Here is a 23,074-nt window from a genome sequence, read left to right as displayed (position 1 = left end):
TACTGTTTCCTCACAAATATCATAACTAAAACGAAAACTTACGAATCTGAAACAACTTTTTTCAATTTTGTCAATTTACCAAAGCGTGAAAAGATCCCTTTAAAGACAATCTAAAACCTATATCAGTAACCAAAATGTTGAATGATTTAATACAATGATATTGTTACTCGCATTTCATTAATTGTGTTATTAAATAAAAATTCATGCGTAATAATAGCGAATACATTTCATGAAAGTTAAGTAAGACATCGTCCATGTCCCATACACAAGTTTTGTCAAAAATCGGCTATTAATATACATGTAACTAAAGCGGTGAGTTTTTGACTTATTGTAACACTGGTGGTATTTATATATTAATTATACTTAATTATATTGTTCCACAAGTGCGGGTTCGTTAATGTTCAGGAAGATTTAAGACATGTAAACCTTTTATACTTTATTATATTGCTACATATTAAATATTCAATATTCAATGTTGAATTCCAGATATGAAGACAACCTGAAATTAATAATAACACAAATTATAGTAAAATAACATACATAATAATATGATGGTCATCTAGTGGCTTTTATACAAAGTTGCATAGAAAACATATATTGATCAATATAAAACATACATATCCGCTTTTATAATACATTCATGACTTTAACAATATTTCAATATTCTTACAATTTATGAAATGGCTGTTTTACCCTCACACACTGATCTTACACACAGGTTTCTCCGTAAAGATGTTAAGCTCTGCAAGTTAAATGCATGTGCTAATAAAGCATACAGAAATAGTGACTAAGATAGGAAAGAGCAATTCTGAGAAGTGCTGCCATTTTGCCAAGTCGCGGAAACACATTACAAAGTAATATAAATGCACAATATATTAGATAATTACTTGTACAACACAAATCAATTAGCCACAATCTTTATAAAAACACTATTGCAACCAAGAGACTTATACTAACCTCAAAGAAGCACGGCTCTTAAATTACATTTGAAAAAACATGTCCTTCCAGCTCAACCCATGAAATACTACTGCCAGAGCGGGAAAGAAAACTTGCCCAACAGATTCAATGTACAGGAAAGAAAATAGGCTAAAAACAACTATGCACACAAGGGAGACAACTTTTAAATAGAATTTGTGACTGGTTACACACTTCCCCCAGCTCAGAAATGATGTCCTCATCATAACATGTGTATGTCCATAATATTTGTCAAATGTCACAAGAATTGTCCCTGTCACATAACAAATGTCACAAGAATTGTCCCTGTCACATAACACAGTCTGTCTTACATAAGAATATACAAACTTACTATGAAACAGTACTATACCAATACAATAAAGTAAGCATTACACCAACTTACAATACATTACCACTACAATTGTACAGTAACTAACTTTACAAGTACAAATAAACAACTCGTACAACTAGATCTGTACAGACTACAGATACAGACTACTAATACTTACTATGTAGCCAGCACATTTTGCTCTCCTCTGTCTTTAATATGTGTCCTCACATATACTAACACATATTTGGAACAAATAAAACACACAACATAGAATATAAAATAAAATTGTGTATCAAATATCTGGCTATTTGATGCAACACAATGCATACCGATTGTAAAAAAACACAATATAATACACACATGAAAAGCAACAACAAAATTTTACATACAAATGATACAATATCATTATTACACAGTGAATTTGCAAATCTATTGCATAATACTATTTATAATTCGTTTTACCATATCTGGGCTCATTGTTTCAATCAATTCACTGTTCATAAACTCTTCGAGAATAGTGAACCATGAATTTTCTCGCATATTTACACATGCATACATTTTAAAATCTTTATACCTATCTGGGACATTTCTTACTCTGTCTGACCTTCTTGGTGCAGGTTTTAGTATCTCTCTTCCATCTTGATCTTCAACACGCTCTCTAACCTCATTCGCTGACTCGTTTACATCATTCACTTGCACACTCTCCCTTTCTTCAGTACTTGGTTCTAATACCTCATCAACATTTTCAGTAAGAACAGGGCTTTCTTCTACATTTACACCATCTTGGTCTTCACTTGTAACTCCTACATGTTCAACATTTTCAAATGTACTGTTATCTTGAATGACAGTATTTGGACATTCAGTATGTCCATTATCTGATACATGAAATACAACTATATCATCCGTAACAACGGTCTTCGTTTGGGCGTCCCCAAATACAAGTTGCACTAGTTCATCTTCTGACTCAGTGACGTCACTTTCTTCCCCATCAAGTTTCTCTTTCACAGAAACATTTTCTTTATACTCGTCCGGTATCGGTTCTTTCTGTCCTGCAGAATCATTTATCCTAATGATTTCTTCATCTTGATTTGCAACCAAATGCAAATGATTTCGATGTAGAGTTTTTATACTTTTTGTTTTTAAGCCCTGAACTTTATTAACTGGCACATCATCATTAATGTGTTCAATTACAGTATAAAGTTCTTCTTCAAATTTGTCTGATATCTTATGTTTTTCTTGAAAGCAAGTATCTTGACCAAAACTCTGTCTCCTACTTCAAGTTTAGCTGCTTTAGCTTTCCTGTCATACACTGACTTTTGTTTAAATTTTGCTTTAACAATGTGTTTTTCAACAATATCCCTGGTTTTCTGCATTCTACATTGCAAACCCGCAATATATTCTGAAAAAACTTTTCTGATTTGAATCAGGGTTTGCTTTCTCAAAAACAGCATCAATAAACAATTTTGGTTTACGACCAAACATCACTTCAAAGGGAGACAATTTAGTGGACTCATGAGGTATGCAATTATAGCTATATACTAAAGAGTTTACATATTTCTTCCAAATTTGTTTTTCTGAATTTTCCAATGTTCTAAGCATGTCTAAAAGTGTACGGTTGAATCGCTCTGGACCAGAGTTTCCTTGTGGATGATAAACAGAAGTATGTGATTTTTTTATGTTTCCCATTGTACACAATTCTTTGATGATTTCAGATTCAAAGTTGGCACCTTGGTCACTATGTAACCTTGTTGGTATACCATAGTGCACAATGAAATTATTATGGAATAGTTCTGCAGTAGTTTTTGCAGTTTGGTTTTTTGTTGGTATAGCCATGGCAAACTTAGTAAAATGATCAGTAATAACCAAAATATTTTAATATCCACCCTTGCAAGGTTCAACACTCAGAAAATCAAAGCAAACTAACTCCAAAGGATATGTGGTATTAACATTTATCAATGGAGCTCTGATGTTCGTTGAGGTTTTTCTTCTCAAACATCTGTCACAATTTAAAATCCAGTTTTCAACATCAGTTAACATAAATGGCCAGTAAAAACGCTCTCGCAGCAAACGTGCTGTTCTGTCTTTTCCGGGATGACCAACATCATTGTGTAGACCACAAAGAACTTGTTGCCTATAAACTATAGGTAAAACTAATTGTTCAACAGTTTCATCATTTTCCCTAATCTTTCTAAATAAGATTCCTCTTTTAATGACACAATTACTAAATTGTTTTTTCATTATTTGGTCTTCTCTGGAAAAACATTGTGGAATTATTTTATCGATGGTGGCTATTCTGCATTTGTCAATCAAAGGATCCATTCTTCGTTGTTTTCTAATTTCTCTTTGTTCAATTTGAGCCATTGGCTTTCCAGGATTTTCAGTAATTTCAACAATATTGACATTCATTGATGGTAGTAGTTCTACAAAAGGTGGTAAAATACAACCACATATTGCATTCACTACATCAGTGTACATTGAATACTTACCTGACTCCAGTTGAGAATATGGATAACGGCTCATAGCATCCGCATCTTTGTTATTTATACCTCTACGGTATTAAATGTCAGAAGAAAAAGAACTTAATGCTGATACCCAACGTTGGCCAGTAGCATCTAATTTAGCAGTTGTTAAAATATATGTTAACGGATTATTATCTGTTAACACACGAAAGTGATTGTTGGTCAAGTAATCAGAAAACTTTTCTTTTACTGCCCATTTTAGAGCTAAAAACTCTAATTTAAAAGCTAAGTAGTTTTTTCAGATGGGGACAAAGATCTACTAGCGTACGAAATTACGCGTTTGAGCCCATCTTGTTCTTGATATAAAATTGCACCAAGTCCTTTGGAAGAAGCATCAGTATGCAATTCAAAAGGAAGTTTAAAATTGGGATATGCCAATACAGGCGAAGAAGTTAAAATACCTTTCAAAAGTTCAAAACTTTTCTGGTGATCTGCACCCCATTGCCATTCTTTTTTAGACTTCAATTTCCCTTTTTTTCATTAGTGGGTGGAAGTAAATCCGCCAAACAACGTGTAATGGTGCTGAAATCTTTTACAAAACGACGATAATATCCTGCAAAAGCAAGGAAACTTCGAAGTTCATCTGGATTTGTAGGTGTTGGCCACTTACTAACTTTATCAATTTTTTCAGGGTCAGTTTTTACTCCATCACTGCCCACAACATGACCCAGAAAAGATACATTCTTTCTAAAAAATTTACACTTTTCAGGTGCAAGCTTCAAATTCCAAGATTTTAAACGTTCAAATACTTGTTCTATATTATCCAAATGTTCTTTGTAAGTTTTGCTATAAATAATAATATCGTCAATAAAAACGACACAAATTTTCATGTTTAAATCACCAAGAAATTCAGTCATTGCTCTCTGATATGTGGCGGGCGAATTCGTCAAACCAAAAGCCATTTTATTAAACTCCCAAAGTCCGAATGGTCCTAAAGTAAATGCTGTTCTTTGTTTATGTGATTCTTCTATTTCAATTTGGTAATATCCTGACTTCATGTCCAAAGTAGTAAAGTATTGAGCACCATTTAAACAATCAAATATTTCTTCAAGTCTTGGCAAAGCATAAGAGTCTGTTATTGTTCTTTCATTCAAAGTTATGTAATCAACACACATTCTTAATTTCCCATTGCGTTTCCTACCCAAAACAATTGGTGAAGCAAATGGTGACTTTGATGGTCTAATTACACCACATGAGTGTAATTGTTCTAAGTGCTCCCGCACTTCGTCAACCATGCCAGGCGGTATACGCCTATGACGCAATTTAAAAGGTGTGTCATTCATCAAGTCAATTCGGTGTGTAGTTTCTGAACACTGACCGATATCTGTATCACTTGTTGAAAAAATATCTTTATGTTTTAACAACAAAGTTTTTATTTCAACAATTTGTTCAGCAGTAAGTAGATCATTATTTTCGATCACAATATTGTGAACAATTTCTGATATTTTGTAATCTAAATCACTTTCTTTCACATTTGTAATTTTCGTTGCTATGGTATCAGGTTGTAACTCCCCTAAAATTGCTTTAGGTTGAATAGCAACTGTGTTTGTTGTCAAATTTGACAATGTGACAAATATTTCATTGTATTTACCAAATTCAAAGACATTCACAGAAGGTGTAACATCAATGAAATCTGGAATGTGTGCATCAGTACAAGATACAGTTATAACACTTGAAGATGGATAAGCAATGTGTTTATCTGTATAACATTTAAAATTTCTTACTTCATTTGGCTTCAACAAAATAGTCTCTCTGTTCAAACTTCTTACAATTGCAACTCTGCCATTGTTTCTTTTCAAAGACTTTGCTCTCAATGAAATAGCTCTAAAGTTCAAATACCATGGTGTATGTAACTAAGCTTTCTGCAAAAACTGTTCACAAAATGTATCATGACATTCTTTCAACAATCTGTTCAAAATATTGGTTCCCAGAATAACTGGTACTTTTGAAGAATATTTTGTGTCGGGTGACACTAAAAATAAACAATAGCTTGGTTTCGAACTCTCAAGTCCTTCACAAATGTGTACTTCAAGTTCAACAAAACCAAGATATGGCAACTGATTACCATCAGCACATTCAATGTTAAGTAAATCATTCAATGGCTCCAAGCTGATGTTTTAAAATTATTGTTGTAAAACTTTCTGAAATGATACTTACACAAGATCCAGTGTCTAACAATGCTCTGGTATTGATGTAACTTAACACTATACTTACCTCGCTGACCTCCCCTACTAATGTGGGATCTTTCATAGATTTCGTGCTCAGGTTCGATCCCCTAACTGGAGCACAGTCTAGTTTTGGGCACTGAGCTTGAAAATGTCCAGTCTGTCCACATTTATGACAGGATATGGCAAACGTAAAACTGGAGGTTGGCCTAGAGGGTCGAACATTTATACCTACCTGACTTCGGAAACCACGCCTTTCCCCTCTGTTGGGATAAAACTGTCCTCTCCTTTCACCTCTACTGGTATAGGGTCTGTACTGAACATGCTCATACTTACCTGATTTTTCATTTTCAATTTTATCTATGCGTTCATTTAATTTTTTCAAAAGGTTCTTGATTTCATTTATCTCAGAAGTTTCAGGTGTTACTACTTGTTTACAAGGTTTTGTTTCACTATTCTTTTCATCAATCAAATCCAATTCTAATTTTCGCAGCTCAATTGTAAAGGGATCATAATTGTTCACAGTATCCTGTTTGTATGCTGCTATGTGTTTCAACTCTTTTCTCAAACCTTGGTATAAAACACGTTTCAAAATTTCAAAATCATTGTTTTTAACACCACCTACACCCACAGCTTTATCAAAAAGATCTTCCACTCTCGATGCAAAAGATGACACCGATTCATTGGGTTTTTGTGTACAATTATACAAACTTCTTAGAATAACTTCCTTACTTTCAATGTCACCAAATACACTTTCTAATTTAATCAAAACTTGTTGAAGATTCACTCCAACACCTAGCCTCCTAAGACTTTCTGCTGCGTTTCCTTTGGCAGCCTTTCGTATACCATGTAATATTTGTTCTTGACGGAACAATCCTTCAGCCAATAGAGAATCAACTTCAAATTTAAAACATGGCCAAGAAACTTCTCCCTTATTTTGTTCCCCACTAAAATTTTGTATTTTAGGGAAATTAAAGGATGCAAACTGTCCCCAAAGAACATTACTTTCGTTATCAGTATGTACAGGGTCTTGTTTTATAATCACATTAGCCTATGTTTTTGGCTTTACTACACTAAAATTGTGCATACAAGTAGCTAAGTCGGCAGCTGTCTCAAACTCTGTATCAATATGAAGCTCTTCAAAAGCTTTCAATAATTTTAATTGAGCAGCGGTAACTTCAGTACCACCAGATGCTTCATTTGACTTCAAATCCTCGCTAGACATGTTTCTACTATTACTAGACTTCAATAAAAAAAATGAATATCACTTCACTACCTCCTCAAGTCACCACATACAGCAAACTCATACATATTACACATCATAAAACTAAATAAATGTTCACATAGCATTTATTGATTATTGGTATAACATATACTCAATAAACACCATACAATTGTCACTTGAGGTTGAAATCCAGTTACACATGTACTACAAATTAAAAAAATTCAATCTCAAAACACATTACGCCAGTGTCATTTGAGCTGTTCACAATAAAACACAACTTCACGATTCAACACTTTTCAAGAACACGATTCGCTTTGAATGTTCACGCCAAACAATTGTCAATTGTCAACACTATATTGTTCATACACAGGCACATATTTATTACCACTGAAACAATGTCCAAATATGCTACTTCAAGACACTTTATTTCACTGTACACACACAAGTTGTTTGCATAATACAATGTGTAATTTATTTCTGTTGAATGTGTGTAATGTCAATAACACATCACAATATAAAATAATTGAACACAGTATTCAATTTGAAATTATTTCCACTCCAATTCCCTTATTCCAGTTTGTACCCACTTAAATGCTTCAAATACAAACATCACACTTCAACTCAAATGCAAAATAACTATTTCCCTTCCACATGCAAGTTCAATTCCAATCAATGGTAATGAATGTCACAATAAACATCCAAGTACAAACTATATCAAATATTTTTCAAATTCCGATTTAAATAAACCACATTAAATGCCATAATAATACAAGAAATTGCGAATAATTGTTTAATATTTGACGTATTGTTGTTACTGTTGTTTATTATTGTTGACGACTATTGTTGTTGTTGTTGTTGATCACTATTGTTGTTGTTGTTGATGATCATTGTTGTTGTTGTTGTTGATGACTACAGTTGTTGTTGTTGACTACTGTTGTTGTTGTTGATGACTATTGTTGTTGTTGTTGATGACTACTGTTGTTGTTGTTGATGACTACTGTTGTTGTTGATGACTACTGTTGTTGTTGTTGATGACTACTGTTGTTGTTGTGCATATAGCAACACCTACATTCATGCATTATGCCACAACAATTATTATTTATTATTATTATTATTTATTTTTATTTCTTGTCGGTCACTGATTTAATTATTCAACCAATATTTCAATTTAATTTTTTCCTGTTTCACTTACCTTGTAATCCACACAGCAATACTACAAGAACCTATGCATCATGTCTACACTACACAAAACTACTACCATTCATGTACATTGTACAACCAAAACACAGTTTTACTATCTGTGTATTCCCTAAAAGGAATTACTACTACAAAAGACTGGTCAGTGAATGGCATTCATAAAGTCAACCAATGAAATGTAAGAAATTATGTGATGTCACTTAACACCAAAATTATCAAGCAATCAAACACCTTGGAAACGTATAACACAAGATTAAATCACTGTCAAACAGGATTGATCCAGTTTTAAGACTTTGTATACAAAAGTTGAGCAATTTCCATGAAAAAAACAGACCCCAACATTGGAAGTTTGCCAATAGTTTTACTTTCTCAATACACCGTGAATTAAAAAAAATAACTTATTTTAAAGACAATAGCAGCATTTCTATAGAATTGAATGCAATATTAGTTAATTAACTAGGTTTTATATTATAATAGAGATGTTCCATCACCAAATATTAATATATCATGCAAGCGAACCTTTCATACAAAAATTCTACTCACGCTCAGTTGACCTGGATACTGTACACAATTTGTTTCAGCCACTAGATGCACAATTGTTCAATAGTTCAATGTTCACATTAATGGAAATTTGAAATGTTAATTGTCCCAATCTTTCGTGAAGATCTAACGAGCAGGATGACGGTCTCGAAGATTTGCGTTATGAGGGCAAAATACCCACAAAATAGTCCAACCAGTATAACTGGAAACTTGAAACAAAAGCGGCCGCACAATGGCCACTTAAAACTGCACCAAAACGTCCAGGTGAAGTACAAACATCTGCAGATGGAACAGCAACGAACAGCAACCCCATGTACAGTACATGTACATACGATATCTGGTCTGCCAACCCGAGCGGCTCCTGCTCCTCCCGAAGCCGAAACTCGATGTCCTCGTCGATCACATTTTGCAATATGTCGACAATAGTTGAGCAAATAGTTTAGCACAAAGTAGCACTTAAAATGTCTTAAAATTTAAATTCTGTTAAAAACACACGTTCGGCGCCATTTTGTAACACTGGTGGTATTTATATATTAATTATACTTAATTATATTGTTTCACAAGTGCGGGTTCGTTAATGTTCAGGAAGATTTAAGACATGTTAACCTTTTATACTTTATAAAAGTGCTACATATTAAATATTCAATATTCAATGTTGAATTCCAGATATGAAGACAACCTGAAAATAATAATAACACAAATTATAGTAAAATAACATACATAATAATATGATGGTCATCTAGTGGCTTTTATACAAAGTTGCATAGAAAACCATATAATGATCAATATAACACATACATATCCGCTTTTATAATACATTCATGACTTTAACAATATTTCAATATTCTTACCATTTATGGAATGGCTGCTTTACCCTCACACACTGATCTTACACACAGGATTCTCCGTGAAGATGTTAAGCTCTGCAAGTTAAATGCATGTGCTAATAAAGCATACAGAAATAGTGACTATGATAGGAAAGAGCAATTCTGAGAAGTGCTGCCATTTTTCCAAGTCGCGGAAACACATTACAAATTAATATAAATGCACAATATATTAGATAATTACTTGTACAACACAAATCAATTAGCCACAATCTTTATAAAACACTATCGCAACCAAGAGACTTATACTAACCTCAAAGAAGCACGGCTCTTAAATTACATTTGAAAAAACATGTCCTTCCAGCTCAACCCATGAAATACTACTGCCAGAGCGGGAAAGAAAACTTGCCCAACAGATTCAATGTACAGGAAAGAAAATAGGCTAAAAACAACTATGCACACAAGGGAGACAACTTTTAAATAGAATTTGTGACTGGTTACATTATGTTTTTGTTTTATTTGCAAATACACTTTTCCAGACGCAAAGCGTGCCACATTGATTGCAATCGTCCGAGAAAGAGGCGCCGTCGTGCCTTCTATACTAAATGATTGTAATACGTTCAACTATCACAACATGAATGAGATCAACTGGGCCCACTTGGCATTGTCAGTCTTTGAACCGATCACACAAACAACGTATAGGAGATTTATATATAATCGAAACGGTCGGGGTCTTAGTTTTCCTTGGCCAGCCGGCGGAAATGAAATGAAAACACAGAGTTAACACTTTTACGAAATAGTCAGCCTCCTTCAGGCCCTAATGGATCACCCGATCCAATTTCAACAGAACATACCAGGACTCAATTGCCAGAAGGCGAAAGCGAAAACACAACATCTTTCTCCTCCTTTCGCAGCAGAAATCCGGTCTGACTTACAACTTCTTCAAAAGGAAATTATTATAACAGAATCCGTAGAGAAAGAAAGCGAAATAAATGTACTTGCAGCCATCATGCACGAAGACGAAACTAATCCTAAGCATGTATTGCCAGATGAACACATTGATTATATGAGTCATGTACACTTAGAATACCAGAACCAACCAACCGCTTTGATGCAAAAAGAACAAAATACCCGTGATACGCCTCTATCGCGAAATCCGATCCATACGGAGCCAGACGACCAAACTATCATCCGGATACCTCAACAGCTTGCAGACCAGACATCAAGTATGACTCTTTCTGAGCAGCTGATATCTGAGCCATCTTCAAGTGATCAGCAAACCGAAACCTCAAATTGCACACGCATCAAACCGCAAGAACTTAACGAGAAGAACAATTAACCATATGATAGTTTGCAACAACACATTGTCATTGAACAGCAGGACGAATCAGGAACTGAAGAATCGAGTACTTTTGTGGACCTTATACGTAAAACATGTCCCTAATAATTAAACAAAAGTAACGTGTCAGTTTAAACAACCAGAAGAAAAATTAAAAAACTGACCATGTGGAATCACTCTTACACGACTTGAACGGTAAATAGATGTCATGTGAGTTCCAAGATTCAAATCAGAACTGACGACTTCATAATTTACTTGACATGTTGTTTTTATTCATATAGCTTATTACACCCGCGGAAAATTACATCAACCGTTTTAATACGGTTATTAAAACACACTTTATTAGAGAAAAAATCATTATTTACATAAGCAGACACATTTCTTTTAAAGGGTATAATTGTTTACATGGCTATTAAAATTATTTTGATTGATATACTATACAATTGCGAAAAATGTGTTGCTTCAAATAACATTTTGTTGTTTTAACTATTGCATATTGTCTGTTGGTTTCAATAATGTTGCGCGGTCTGTTTTAGTGTTGTTGTTTTTTCAGTACAATTATCGCATTTTATAATATTAATTTATTCTTTATCCAGTACTGTTAAACATAATTTATGTCACTTTGCATCAATCTTGTCCAATATGCGTTCTTTTCTTGCTTTCAAGTTGTTATGTTTAAGTTCATTGTCGATGAGTTTTCATCTTTATCGGCAAAATGTGTTATTATCCCGATATTGTCATGTTGAATTATTTTTTTGCCAAGTACATCCGACCAGGCAGATTTATTATGCTCCCCGAAAATTTTCGGGGAGCATATAGTTGCCAGTTTGAAATTCCGTACTTCCGTACTTCCTTACTTCCTTCCTTCCTTCCGTCAAACTTTTGTTACAGTTTCTCATAGCTCCTTCAATATTTTACCGATCTCTTACATATTTGGAATGTTGGTACCTTGCATGAACCTCTACCTTTTGATGAGGTTTGAGGTCACTGGGGTCAAGGTCAAGGTCACCAAGGCTAATTATATATTTTTCCGTCACATTTTTGTTAGTTTCTCATAGAACCTTCAATATTTTTCCGAGCTCTTATATATTTGGCATGTAGGTACCTTTCATAGACCTCTACCTATTAATGAGGTTTGAGGTCACTGGGGTCAAGGTCAAGGTCACCGAGGCTAATAATAGATTTTTCCGTCACATTTTTTTTTACAGTTTCTCATAGCGCCTTCAATATGTTACCGTTCTCTTACATATTTGGCATGTAGGTACCTTTCATGGCCCTCTTCCTTTGGTGAGGTTTGATGTCACTGGGGTCAAGGTCAAGGTCACCGAGGCTAATAATATATTTTTCCGTCACAATTTTGTTACAGTTTTTGATAGCGCCTTCAATATTTTACCGTTTTCTTACATATTTGGCATGTAGGTACCTTACATAGACCTCTACCGTTTGATAAGGTTTGAGGTCACTTGGGCCAAGGTCAAGGTCACAGAGGCTAAAAATAGATTTTTCCGTTACAATTTTGTTACAGTTTCTCATAGCGCCTTCAATATTTTACCGATCTCTTACATATTTGGCATGTAGGTACCATGCTTGGACCTCTACCTTTTGATGAGGTTTGAGGTCAAGGTCAAGGTCACCGATGCTAATAGTTGCCAGTTTAAAGTTCCTTACTACCTTACTTCCTTCCTTCCTTCCGTCATACTTTTGTTACAGTTTCTCATAGCTCCTTTAATATTTAACCGATCTCTTACATATATATTTGGCATGTAGGTACCTTGCATAAACCTCTACCTTTTGATGAGGTTTGAAGTCACTGGGGTCAAGGTCAAGGTCACCAAGGCTACTTATAGATTTTCCCGTCAAAGTTTTGTTACTGTTTCTCATAGCACCTTCAATATTTTCCGATCTCTTAAATATTTGGCATGTAGGTACCTTGCATTGACCTCTACCTTTAATTGAGGTTTGAGGTCAAGGTCACCGAGGCTAATAATAGATATTTTTAGGTGGTTATTAACAAATAAATTGACAAAGCGCATCATCGGGGAGCATCCATCAGGTTCACTGATATTCTTGTTTAAAACGAAATTGATATCAAAAATACTGTATAACGGTTTCATTTAGCATTTCTAAAAGTATCGTAATTGTAGACTTACAGTTGTTTTTAGTTTCTTTTTTGTAAGCTGTTACTATAAACTAGTATTGTTTTCATTCAAAATGTGTGACTCGATTCCCCTACGTTTGTATTCTTCCCGGCTTCATTTTTGCGTTTTGTAAAGTATTGCCAGTGGGTTTTGCTGGATTGTTATTCTTAAAATATTGCAGTGACATTTATTTGTAAATCTTGTTTTAAGTTAAACAACGTATTAAGATAAAAAATATTTGGCTCAAATAGAAGTTAATTATTTTTACTTTTCGTCTGTATAATGAAATTCATCAAAACGCAATTACTTAATATAAATCAATGTAATGCGTTTAAACGGTGATGTGTGTTATTACTGAAATTCAAATGCTTAACTAAAGATTAAGAATAACCTAAATATTTACGGTTGAACTTGTATCACTGGTTATAGTTAGTTTAAAAGCAAGTATACATTAAGCCGTTGTAACATATACGTACATGTTGCGTTATTGCACACACAATCAAAACAAATCAGTAGTTCTTTGTTTTTAGTAATATTGCTCAGATAGCATTTGCGTATTATGTGTAGATAATTGTTCAAAAAATCTTTTATTGGGACAATGTTAATTTTAAGTGACAAATAACCTCTTAACAACGTATGTTTGTAGTTTGTTTGTTTTTTAAGAATCACTTTATTAGAACGTCCTTTATTTACTTGTGGATTGTATGCATGTTGTTGATATTGCATTTGGTTTTCCGTTTGTAAAAGTTTTGGTGAGAAATTTCACGTTTTTATGGCGATTGTTGAAAATTTTTGCCATAATCGTCTTTTGTGTTCTATAAGTACCATTAATCATGCACTGAATAGTATCCGGGTATAAAACTCATTTTCAATATAAGAGAACACCTTGTTTGTCTGTGCAGTGTCATATATCATGTTTTCTCATTGTAATGTGTCTCTTGCCGTCTATTCTGCTTTCGGTTTGTCCGATCTTATATGCTATGTATCTGCTAGGTATAGTATTGTCTACATTGTTCGATTATTCTACGTTATGTTATTCTATGTATACAGAATTAGACAGAAAAATCCTTGCACAGTTGATCAATCTTATCTGTATACACTTATGTTTAGCTGATTTTCATTATTTCTATATATATTGAAAGAGAAATAAATACTAATACTGCACATTCATAAAACTAGACTGTATTGATTTTAAATATTCATCTTAATTTAAATGTTCCTTCTTGTGGTGTTTTTTTGTCAGTTTGTTTCATGTTGTAAATGTTTTTTTTTTTTAATCTCTATACTTTAAGTACAATAAGCATCATTGCATGCCTTTATTAAAAATGTTTTTGTTTTTGATCATTTTATTTCCATTTTAAATTGTGTCAAATATTTATTCCCCCCCCCACTCCCTTCGAAGAAGAGGGTGTATATTGTTTTGCTGGATGTCTGTCGGTCTGTCGATCTGTCCGTAGACCAGTTCGTTTCCAATAAATACTTCGTCAACGAATTGACTGATTGTCTTGATACTTCACAAGTACAATGAACTCGGACAGTATATGACTGCTATTGCAATTGTGGTCACTAGGTCAAAGGTCAAAGTCACTGTCACAATAAGTGTGAACTTTGTTTCCGATCAATGACTCGTCAACAAATTGACTGATTGACTTGATACTTCCCATCTGCATTGGACTTGGACAGTAGATGACCCCTATTGAACTTTGGAGTCACTAGGTAAAAGGTCATGGTCACTGTTACAATATGTGGTAAGATCGTTTCAATGAATCGACCCATTGGCTTGATACTTCCCATGTACATTGGGAACAATACTTTGCAATAGTCCAGTCATGATAACATGGTATAACTTACGTTAATTTTTTTTCTTTTGGAAACTTAAACTGGTAAATACATTTCCCCTGTGCACGTTTATGTTACATTAACCTCGTCATTCGTTTCACAATTTCAAATGGGTGCAATCAGTATGAAATTTGTCAGGATGGAGTGGTTATCTAATACGGATTGCTATTGATACTTGAACAGTTTTATAAATACATGTGTATAACGCGTTGAGTCACTTGCGTAATTGAATTCCTATGAAAATGCAATTTTGAACTTTCGTTTAAAAATGTAACATACATTTACCTTTCGGGAAATACGTTTACATTAAAATAACGACGACGACATTAATGCTAAAATTCTGCATATATTTCCCGACATTTCATAGACATCTTAAATTAAGAAAAATACGAGTCAACAGTTATATAAAAGCTGAACGTGCATATACGCTGTTATTTACACTTACTGGACCACAACTGATTTGTAGCCGATTTCGTAAATTCCCGTTTTTATTTCGGTTTAGTCGAAAGGTATTTGTTAAACCTTCGATCTTAAAGATTTTGCCTTCGACGCCTAACTAATATTTAAAGCCAATGCAGTCTGGGCATTAGTCTTCTTAACGATTTGACTTTAATGTGCAATGCAAACCAAAATTCCGTAACTGTTTATTACTGAAGATGCCTAAACAACACTTTAATCATACGAAAACACGTTGATCGTCCAAAATATAGTATATAATTAAACTGTTATAATTGACATATGCATCGTTTTTCGTATAATCAATAGTTTGCAAATATTTGTTAATATTCTTGGAATACATGAAAATGACAAACTGCCAGTTTTTCCCTTTAATAAAGACTTGTATTTACACAATGTATATTTAATCTGGTTTAGTCTTTGTGTTTATCTCGTAGAATTAATATATTGATAAACATCATCAATAAAAGAATATACAACGCCAAACAATACTTTTTGATCACGCATTCAGTGTGATTAGAACCCACGAGTAGACAAATCGCCTACTTCAATGAGAATTTATGACTCAAAAATCCCGATAACAATTATAGTGTGCTAAAGAATAGAGTTGCTATAAGTTACTATAGAATGTCGACCTACGTTTTAGCTAACCATTAAGCAACGATTTGTATGTACGAAAATCATTAAAGTACCTTGGAATATTGTTTTGGAATTTACATTAAAATAATATTTAAATGATTTTGCAACACTAGATTTAATAAAATAATGATACCAGTATAGTGTTTGTAATTTGCGATTACAATCAATGCACTTCTTGTGAATATATGTATACTCTCAATATCATATAGTTTTATTTCAGACATACAAACATATCTCTTTCGTATGATTCATTTACAGGTCTTTGTTTAAAAATAGCATGTTGATATGGAACACAATCGTGAATGAATAGTTTAATGCATAAGCACATTGCCTTTGTAACAGCCAAAGTTAACATTCCAAATGCGTTTACTTCTGAAATAAATTTGATTTCAGTTCCGTTTGTATAAACCTAAAGAGATTATTAAATCGTTTGCGTTTAACTAGTTAATATTGACGTTGTAGCTCTCCAAGGATCATGTAGGTATGATACAGAGTGTACCGCCGACACTCCAAACTCGGACTGCATCGGAGCTGCTGGAAAAGCAACATGCCAATGCGCAACAGGCTACACCAAACAAGCAGCGGATTGCAAAGTAATCAAGTGCATTCACCCTAGACGTTTTTCGAAATAGACCGATGGATAAGCTTATGCATAATGATTAGGATATAAGTATTATATGTTGACTTATTATGAATTTGTATCTTAGTATTATTGTTTGATCTCCGACAACTATACACAATGCGTGAACAATAACACATGTGCTGTTGTTATGATATGGTATGATGATTACCAACGTGTCGCAAGTAGCAATATATTAAGAGCAATAATAAATTGAGTATAACTGTTTTAGACCCAGACACAACCTGTACATCAAACGGTTATTGCGACACGACAACAAATCCTAACTCGGGATGCACCGGCACTGCTGGGTCCCAAACCTGTTCTTGTAGATCAGGCTACACCAAGCAAGGAACGGCGTGTAAAGCGAGCAAGTAGATTAAGCCTTTAATTACTTTAAATTTAACATAAATATGTATTTGTTGCCAAACAAATTTAAGAACATTGATCCCGATCGTATTAATATCGGAAAATATATATATTTACTAAAATGTATTATGTTTAAACCTTAAACGTGACTATAATAAACAGTATCATGTATTACAAAACATGCTCGTATGTATACTCGCTTATACAATTAGTTAAAGTTGATAAGTTAACAATAGACTTAAAATGCAACAAAGCATAACAAGTATGAAATATAACTAACAGTAAGATTATTCTCCTACATGTAGTCTTATAATAATAAGCAGTTACATTTTGCTATAATAATTAATAACGAAAACACTAGTTTTACAACATTCTGACATGCGTTATATTTTACATGCGTGATCTACACAAAAACGCTTGCAAAAACAGGTACAACCTGTCAGTTGCCAACGTTCTATATACCTTATAGTAGAAGTGCAACGTTTTTTCGAGATGGTATTATTTCGAAAGATACACTAACATTTAACTTATTAAATTAACGATGACGTTGGTTATCGTCGTAACCATGTACACGTCGTTATGAAGATGGCCATTCATATATTAAGAACAATAACACATTTGGATTGACTATTTCAGACCTAGACACAACCTGTACATCAAGCGGTGATTGTGACGCAGTTACAAATCCTTACTCCGAATGGACCAGCACTGCTGGATCCCAAACCTGCACCTGTAAATCAGGCTACAACAAGCAAGGAACGGAGTGCAAAGCGAGCAAATAGATTAATTCGTCGAAATAATAACACTAAAAGAATGTTTTCTAAATGGCCCGATATTACACTTTACAAATTATTATTTGATTTTAGTTGTTTGATTACATTCTTTATGATTTAAGGTGGAAGACATTTATCAAAGGGAAACCCCATCTTTCTATTTTATGTTTATGCTGTGAAGTATATAAGTATTAAAACAGTTGCATTATCAGATGCATTTGGTTTTGCAGGATTTAATAATGCGCAAGGCTTTAAACTACTTTAAATTAAACATACACATATTATGTATTGCCCAACAAATTTAAAAACAATGCTCGCGATCGTGTTAATATCGAAAAATAAATATATTGACTAAACTTTATTTTGTTGAAACGTGATTAGAATGAACATGTTAATGTATTAAAAAACATGCTCATATGTAAGATCATTTGTATCTGCAATTAGTGATTATTTAAATCAACAAATTGTATTATCGAAGTTACCAAAACGCTTACAGAAAACATTACACCGTGTCAGTTGTCAACGTTCTATATACATAATAGTATAAGTACACTATTTCAAGATGGTATCATTTCAAAATATAAAATAAAAAAAAAATCAAATAACGATGACCTTGAATTATTGTCGTAACCATGTAAACCTCGTTATAAAGATGGTCATATATAAAGACAATAACACATTTGGAATCACTATTTTAGACCTAGACACAACCTGTATAGCCAACGTTGATTGTGACACGACAACAAATCCTAACTCCGCATGCACTGGAACTCTTGGATTCAAAACCTGCACCTGTAAATCAGGCTACAACAAGCAAGGAACGGCGTGCAAAGCGAGCAAGTAGATTTAGTCATACAAATGTTGACACATAATTTACTTGTTTCGAATAGTCTGGTTTTTAATAATATACATCATGATTTGGATATTATAATTATGATTATGTTGTAAATGTTAAACAATCAGTCCATTTTTTCAAATAAACATTATGCTTTCTTTTGTGTGTTTTTTTTCATGTATTTTATAAGTTTTACATTTACATAGTCCAATTCCTGTTATGAACCAAACATTAACAGGTCAGTCACTTTTAATTTAATATAAACGTCTTTGCATTGACGAAAATATTAATCACGATAATATTGATATCAAATAATAAATATATTGACTAATTGTTCATGGGTTTTGACCAGCAAATTGATTGTAATGAACTAGGAAATACGCTCCGAATTGACCAAACATGTAAAATTGCGTATATCGAAAATAATTGAACTGTGAATAGTTCACGATTTAAATGTATAAATGCTCTTGATTGGCTTTGGCAATCCTTATACATACACACATATATATATATATATATATATATATATATATATATATATATATATATATATATATATATATATATATATATATATATATATATATATATATATATATAATTATATATATATATTACTTAAGGCGGTCTATTTTTAAACAATAGACTTTGCTTTAGCAATTAACACTTCAAATATATGAATTAAGTCTTACCGACGCGAGTCCGTTTTACTTTGAAATTTACGCACTTTTTTAATCAATTAATCCGTACAAACGCAGCCCTTACAAAAATGTTTAAAGAATATGCAATATTATAGAATACTTTGATCACAGCTATTCCCCCACTAAACACAAAAACCCGTACCGAAACACTTACAACTTGACTGGTGCTAACGTTCTATCCATCTTCAGCCAATTGTATGAATATAAATAACGTTAGCCTATCCAACAAATAATCTGTATTCGGATAAAGTTTACCGAAGTCAAATACCTTAGCTAAATCTTATCCAAAACGTTACCAAAGCGTGCACCTGTACGGACATGTATTTGTTTGCACAATCGCCAACCAAAAACGTTATCAAAAATTGAAGATAACCAGAAGTTATCCGCTTGCCAAGGGTTATCCAGATTTATACAAGTGACTGCTGATAGTTAGAAGCATTTTGGTATATGTGTATGGTATCATTTCTAACGATTCACTGTAATTAAAATTATGAAATGAACGATACGTGGCGTTATCTTCTTAACCATGGAAATGTATGTGTGAAGATGTTTATAAATTAGGAACAATATAACTATTTGGGAACAACTATTTCAGATCTTGGCACAACCTGCACAGCCAGCGGTAATTGCGACACGACAACACATCCTAACTCCGAATGCACTGGGACAGTCGGATCACAAACCTGCACCTGTAAATCAGGTTACACCAAGCAAGGAATGGCGTGCAAAGCAGGCAAGTACATTAAGATAAACATATCCTAACTATGAAATCGATTTTAGATTTTTCATCATAACGGTTTCGTCTTTAGATGAATAATACTGATCTGAAGCCTGTACCATACGATTCTTTTTTCTTAAACAATAATCCATTTATTTGTATATGCATCACTCCATCGTGCCTAAGAAATTTGTTATAATGTTGATTTTTGTAAATGTATTTGTTTAGATGATTTACTATTTACAAGTCTTGAATAAAATGTCTGCCTGTCTGTCTGTCGAGGTTACTCTTTTGCATGTTAAATCATCGAATAATAGAATTGCAATTAAATCAACTTTAAATAATATTGTAGTGCTTTTTAATTTTAAAAACAATGAAATTGGGGTAATTTTTATTTCCGCTTGTATGCTTGTGATAAAAACTGGGCTGAGTTTGAGATTCGACGAGACATTTCACCGGTCTAAACCCCAAATGCTTTGCATTGACTGTTCAAAGACCATACTCGAGGCTCTGTTAATTTGCATATATTATGTTGTCTTGTCGTCCTGTATTGATTGGGCATTAGGCAAATTGCCTTAAATAAACGACTATTGTGGGTTTATTAGATTTTCTAGCGGTATATTGTTGCTTCGATTTTATTATTCCTATATACTATATTAAAAACAATGACTAATGTGTAATACATATTTAAGACCTAGGCACAGCCTGTACAGCAACCACTGATTGCGACACGATAACTACAACTGATGCTGTATGCGACCTGAATGCTGCATCTAAGATTTGCGCAGTAGGTGAGGTACCATGTTGGTAGAACTGATGCAAATGCGTTTAGTATAGACCATGTCTTTGTTTTGAACATTCACTGATAGCTACTAGTACATTACCAAATTACACTTGAATCCACGGCTTTCTGCTTTCTGCTTTTAAGGGGTGAACGGTATTTGTAGTGGCGATACGAGTACAAGGTGTACCACCTCTGCTACCTGCGTGAGCAAAAGTGCGCCTGCAGCTCGGGCTACACTGCAACCAACACCAAACTTTGCAGCAGCGGTAAGTTAACCTTTTTGCTGCATAAAATTAATGTTGGTTTTTATTATGTGATAAATTCTTGGCTAAAACACGCAAAGGCTACGCGTTCAAATCCGCAATTGCATTTTTAATGTGTAGTATTGTTCACAATTGAAAATTGTGTTTCGATATTTGCTAACAGCTCACCTTTCGTCAAAATACTAGCCTATACAACATTTATAAAAGTTTCTATTATATGGAATCTGATTGATACTCTTTGTTTGTTTGCATTTTAAAAAAAGACAGAGAGACCGACATTTGATTCAGATTACTACATCAATTGTGGCTTCGGAGCTGGAGGACAACCATATACCAGTTAAACGATAGACAGCTATTTGCATGACGTTCATCAGCAAACATTTTAGATGAATCGATACTTACAAAATAGTATTAAATGAATTAATAGTATTAATAAATTTTATTGTAAGTTTGTAACGATAAACGTATCGATAATTGACATGTGTATAATATAATATAATTTATTTGTAAAAAAAATGTGAAACAACTTTGGTAAAATTATAACAATTTAAATTGCGTATATGGATTAATTAATTAATTAATTACAATACAGATCTAAGATAATTATTTATAATCTCGGTGAAGGAAGTGTACTTGAAACAAATATTTGATAAGATGATAATAATATGATAAGAATAAACATTATGCAATATACATACAAGTGCAAAATGTGTTTCATCGCGCAACAGAGGAATAATACATCTGACACAGTGTAAGTATAGTAGTATAGTCATAGTAGTAGGTATAAATACAAATGTATTTAAAATATCGTTACACAGCTTTATGTTTTCAAACTATGCCCCTTATCATTTTTGACAGTGTGTTCCAACGAAATTAAATGTAAATCAATAAAACTGATTGTTATTATTTTACACAACACATGTTTGTTTGACAGGAGCCGATGGTGTTGCAGCATCCCTGTCAATGATTGTGTCCTGTGTGCTCATGGCGATGTTTTAAGCGAGTCGCTTCAATACAAGAACATCGGGAGATCATCATACTGCGTAAAACAACTTATGTGCATACGATAGATTATTTAAAACAGACATTAACAATCAACATTTAATATAGTTTTCTTAAATTATATGTTACTTTAACTCTTTCTGAATCAAAATTAAGAAGTGAATTGTGTGCTGTATTTTGTGTTCAGTTTCTGTGATATTTCTGTAGTCCAATATCCATTCTTTTAATGATGTTGTTGATTACCCAATGTATATATTTAAATGAATTGTAAAGCCCATATTTCTAATAATTTTCTGTCATTTCAGTTGTCAAATGTGTCTGTTACGAAGATAGCTTTTTTGACTCGTTAACATTTTCAGTTTTGTATGTGTTCGTGTGTGATAATTTAATAAGCCATATATTGCAAATGATTATTAACATCTTTCAATATGTCGGTTACGTATTATTGCAATGAAATTGCAAATATGGTTTGTATGATCACACGAACTACACTTTGTTTAAGCATCGTTTTTATCAAAGACGGTCTAATGATTAAGTGCAAAACGCACATTTTCGGGCTTTTTAGTTTTATGTTTTTGTTTTTGCTTGATAAATATATCTTTAAATTTATTGTAAGTTGTATTAATATTTCGAGTTCACGGCAATTTTGTTTTATAAAACATGAACTATCTATTCAATTGTACATATTATACACATTTGATAGTATGCGATAACAACGAAAGTTTGACCACTCAGTTTTGACAAATTTACATTATGACATTATCCAAATGGTTCTATACTTCTTTTTTACCGAACAAAACACAGATTGCATTTAGTATTATTCTACAAATACAATCTGAAAGGA

The 23,074-nt window shown here is 33.1% G+C and overlaps 1 protein-coding gene across 3 annotated transcripts; it reads left to right on the top strand.

Moving 5' to 3' along the window:
- Positions 1-19,848: 19,848 nt before the first annotated feature.
- Positions 19,849-22,791, top strand: LOC127874345 (protein kinase C-binding protein NELL2-like). 3 transcript variants are annotated; one of them, XM_052418597.1, is made up of 6 exons: positions 19,849-19,914; positions 20,059-20,196; positions 20,874-20,972; positions 21,110-21,231; positions 21,517-21,979; positions 22,163-22,791. In XM_052418597.1, the coding sequence occupies exons 1-5, from the start codon at positions 19,911-19,913 to the stop codon at positions 21,574-21,576; spliced, it is 423 nt and encodes a 140-aa protein (XP_052274557.1). In that variant the 5' UTR covers positions 19,849-19,910; the 3' UTR covers positions 21,577-21,979; positions 22,163-22,791. The 3 variants fall into 3 exon arrangements, with proteins under 3 accessions (XP_052274557.1, XP_052274555.1, XP_052274556.1); XM_052418595.1 differs by having other exon boundaries at positions 21,496-21,979; XM_052418596.1 differs by having other exon boundaries at positions 21,492-21,979.
- Positions 22,792-23,074: the final 283 nt, after the last annotated feature.

This window comes from Dreissena polymorpha, chromosome 3 (genome assembly GCF_020536995.1).
Source record: "Dreissena polymorpha isolate Duluth1 chromosome 3, UMN_Dpol_1.0, whole genome shotgun sequence".
Lineage (NCBI taxonomy): Eukaryota > Metazoa > Mollusca > Bivalvia > Myida > Dreissenidae > Dreissena > Dreissena polymorpha.
Note: the sequence above shows the minus strand (reverse complement) of the source record. Positions and strands in the feature narration are given on the sequence as shown.

Excerpts from the sequence above, each read along its gene's own strand:
- LOC127874345 (XM_052418595.1), top strand. Across the intron at positions 20,197-20,873 it reads AGGAATGGCGTGCAAAGCAG|ACCTAGGCACAGCCTGTACA; the intron begins GCAAGTACATTA and ends TACATATTTAAG. Across the intron at positions 21,232-21,495 it reads CACCAAACTTTGCAGCAGCG|AGAGACCGACATTTGATTCA; the intron begins GTAAGTTAACCT and ends AAAAAAAGACAG.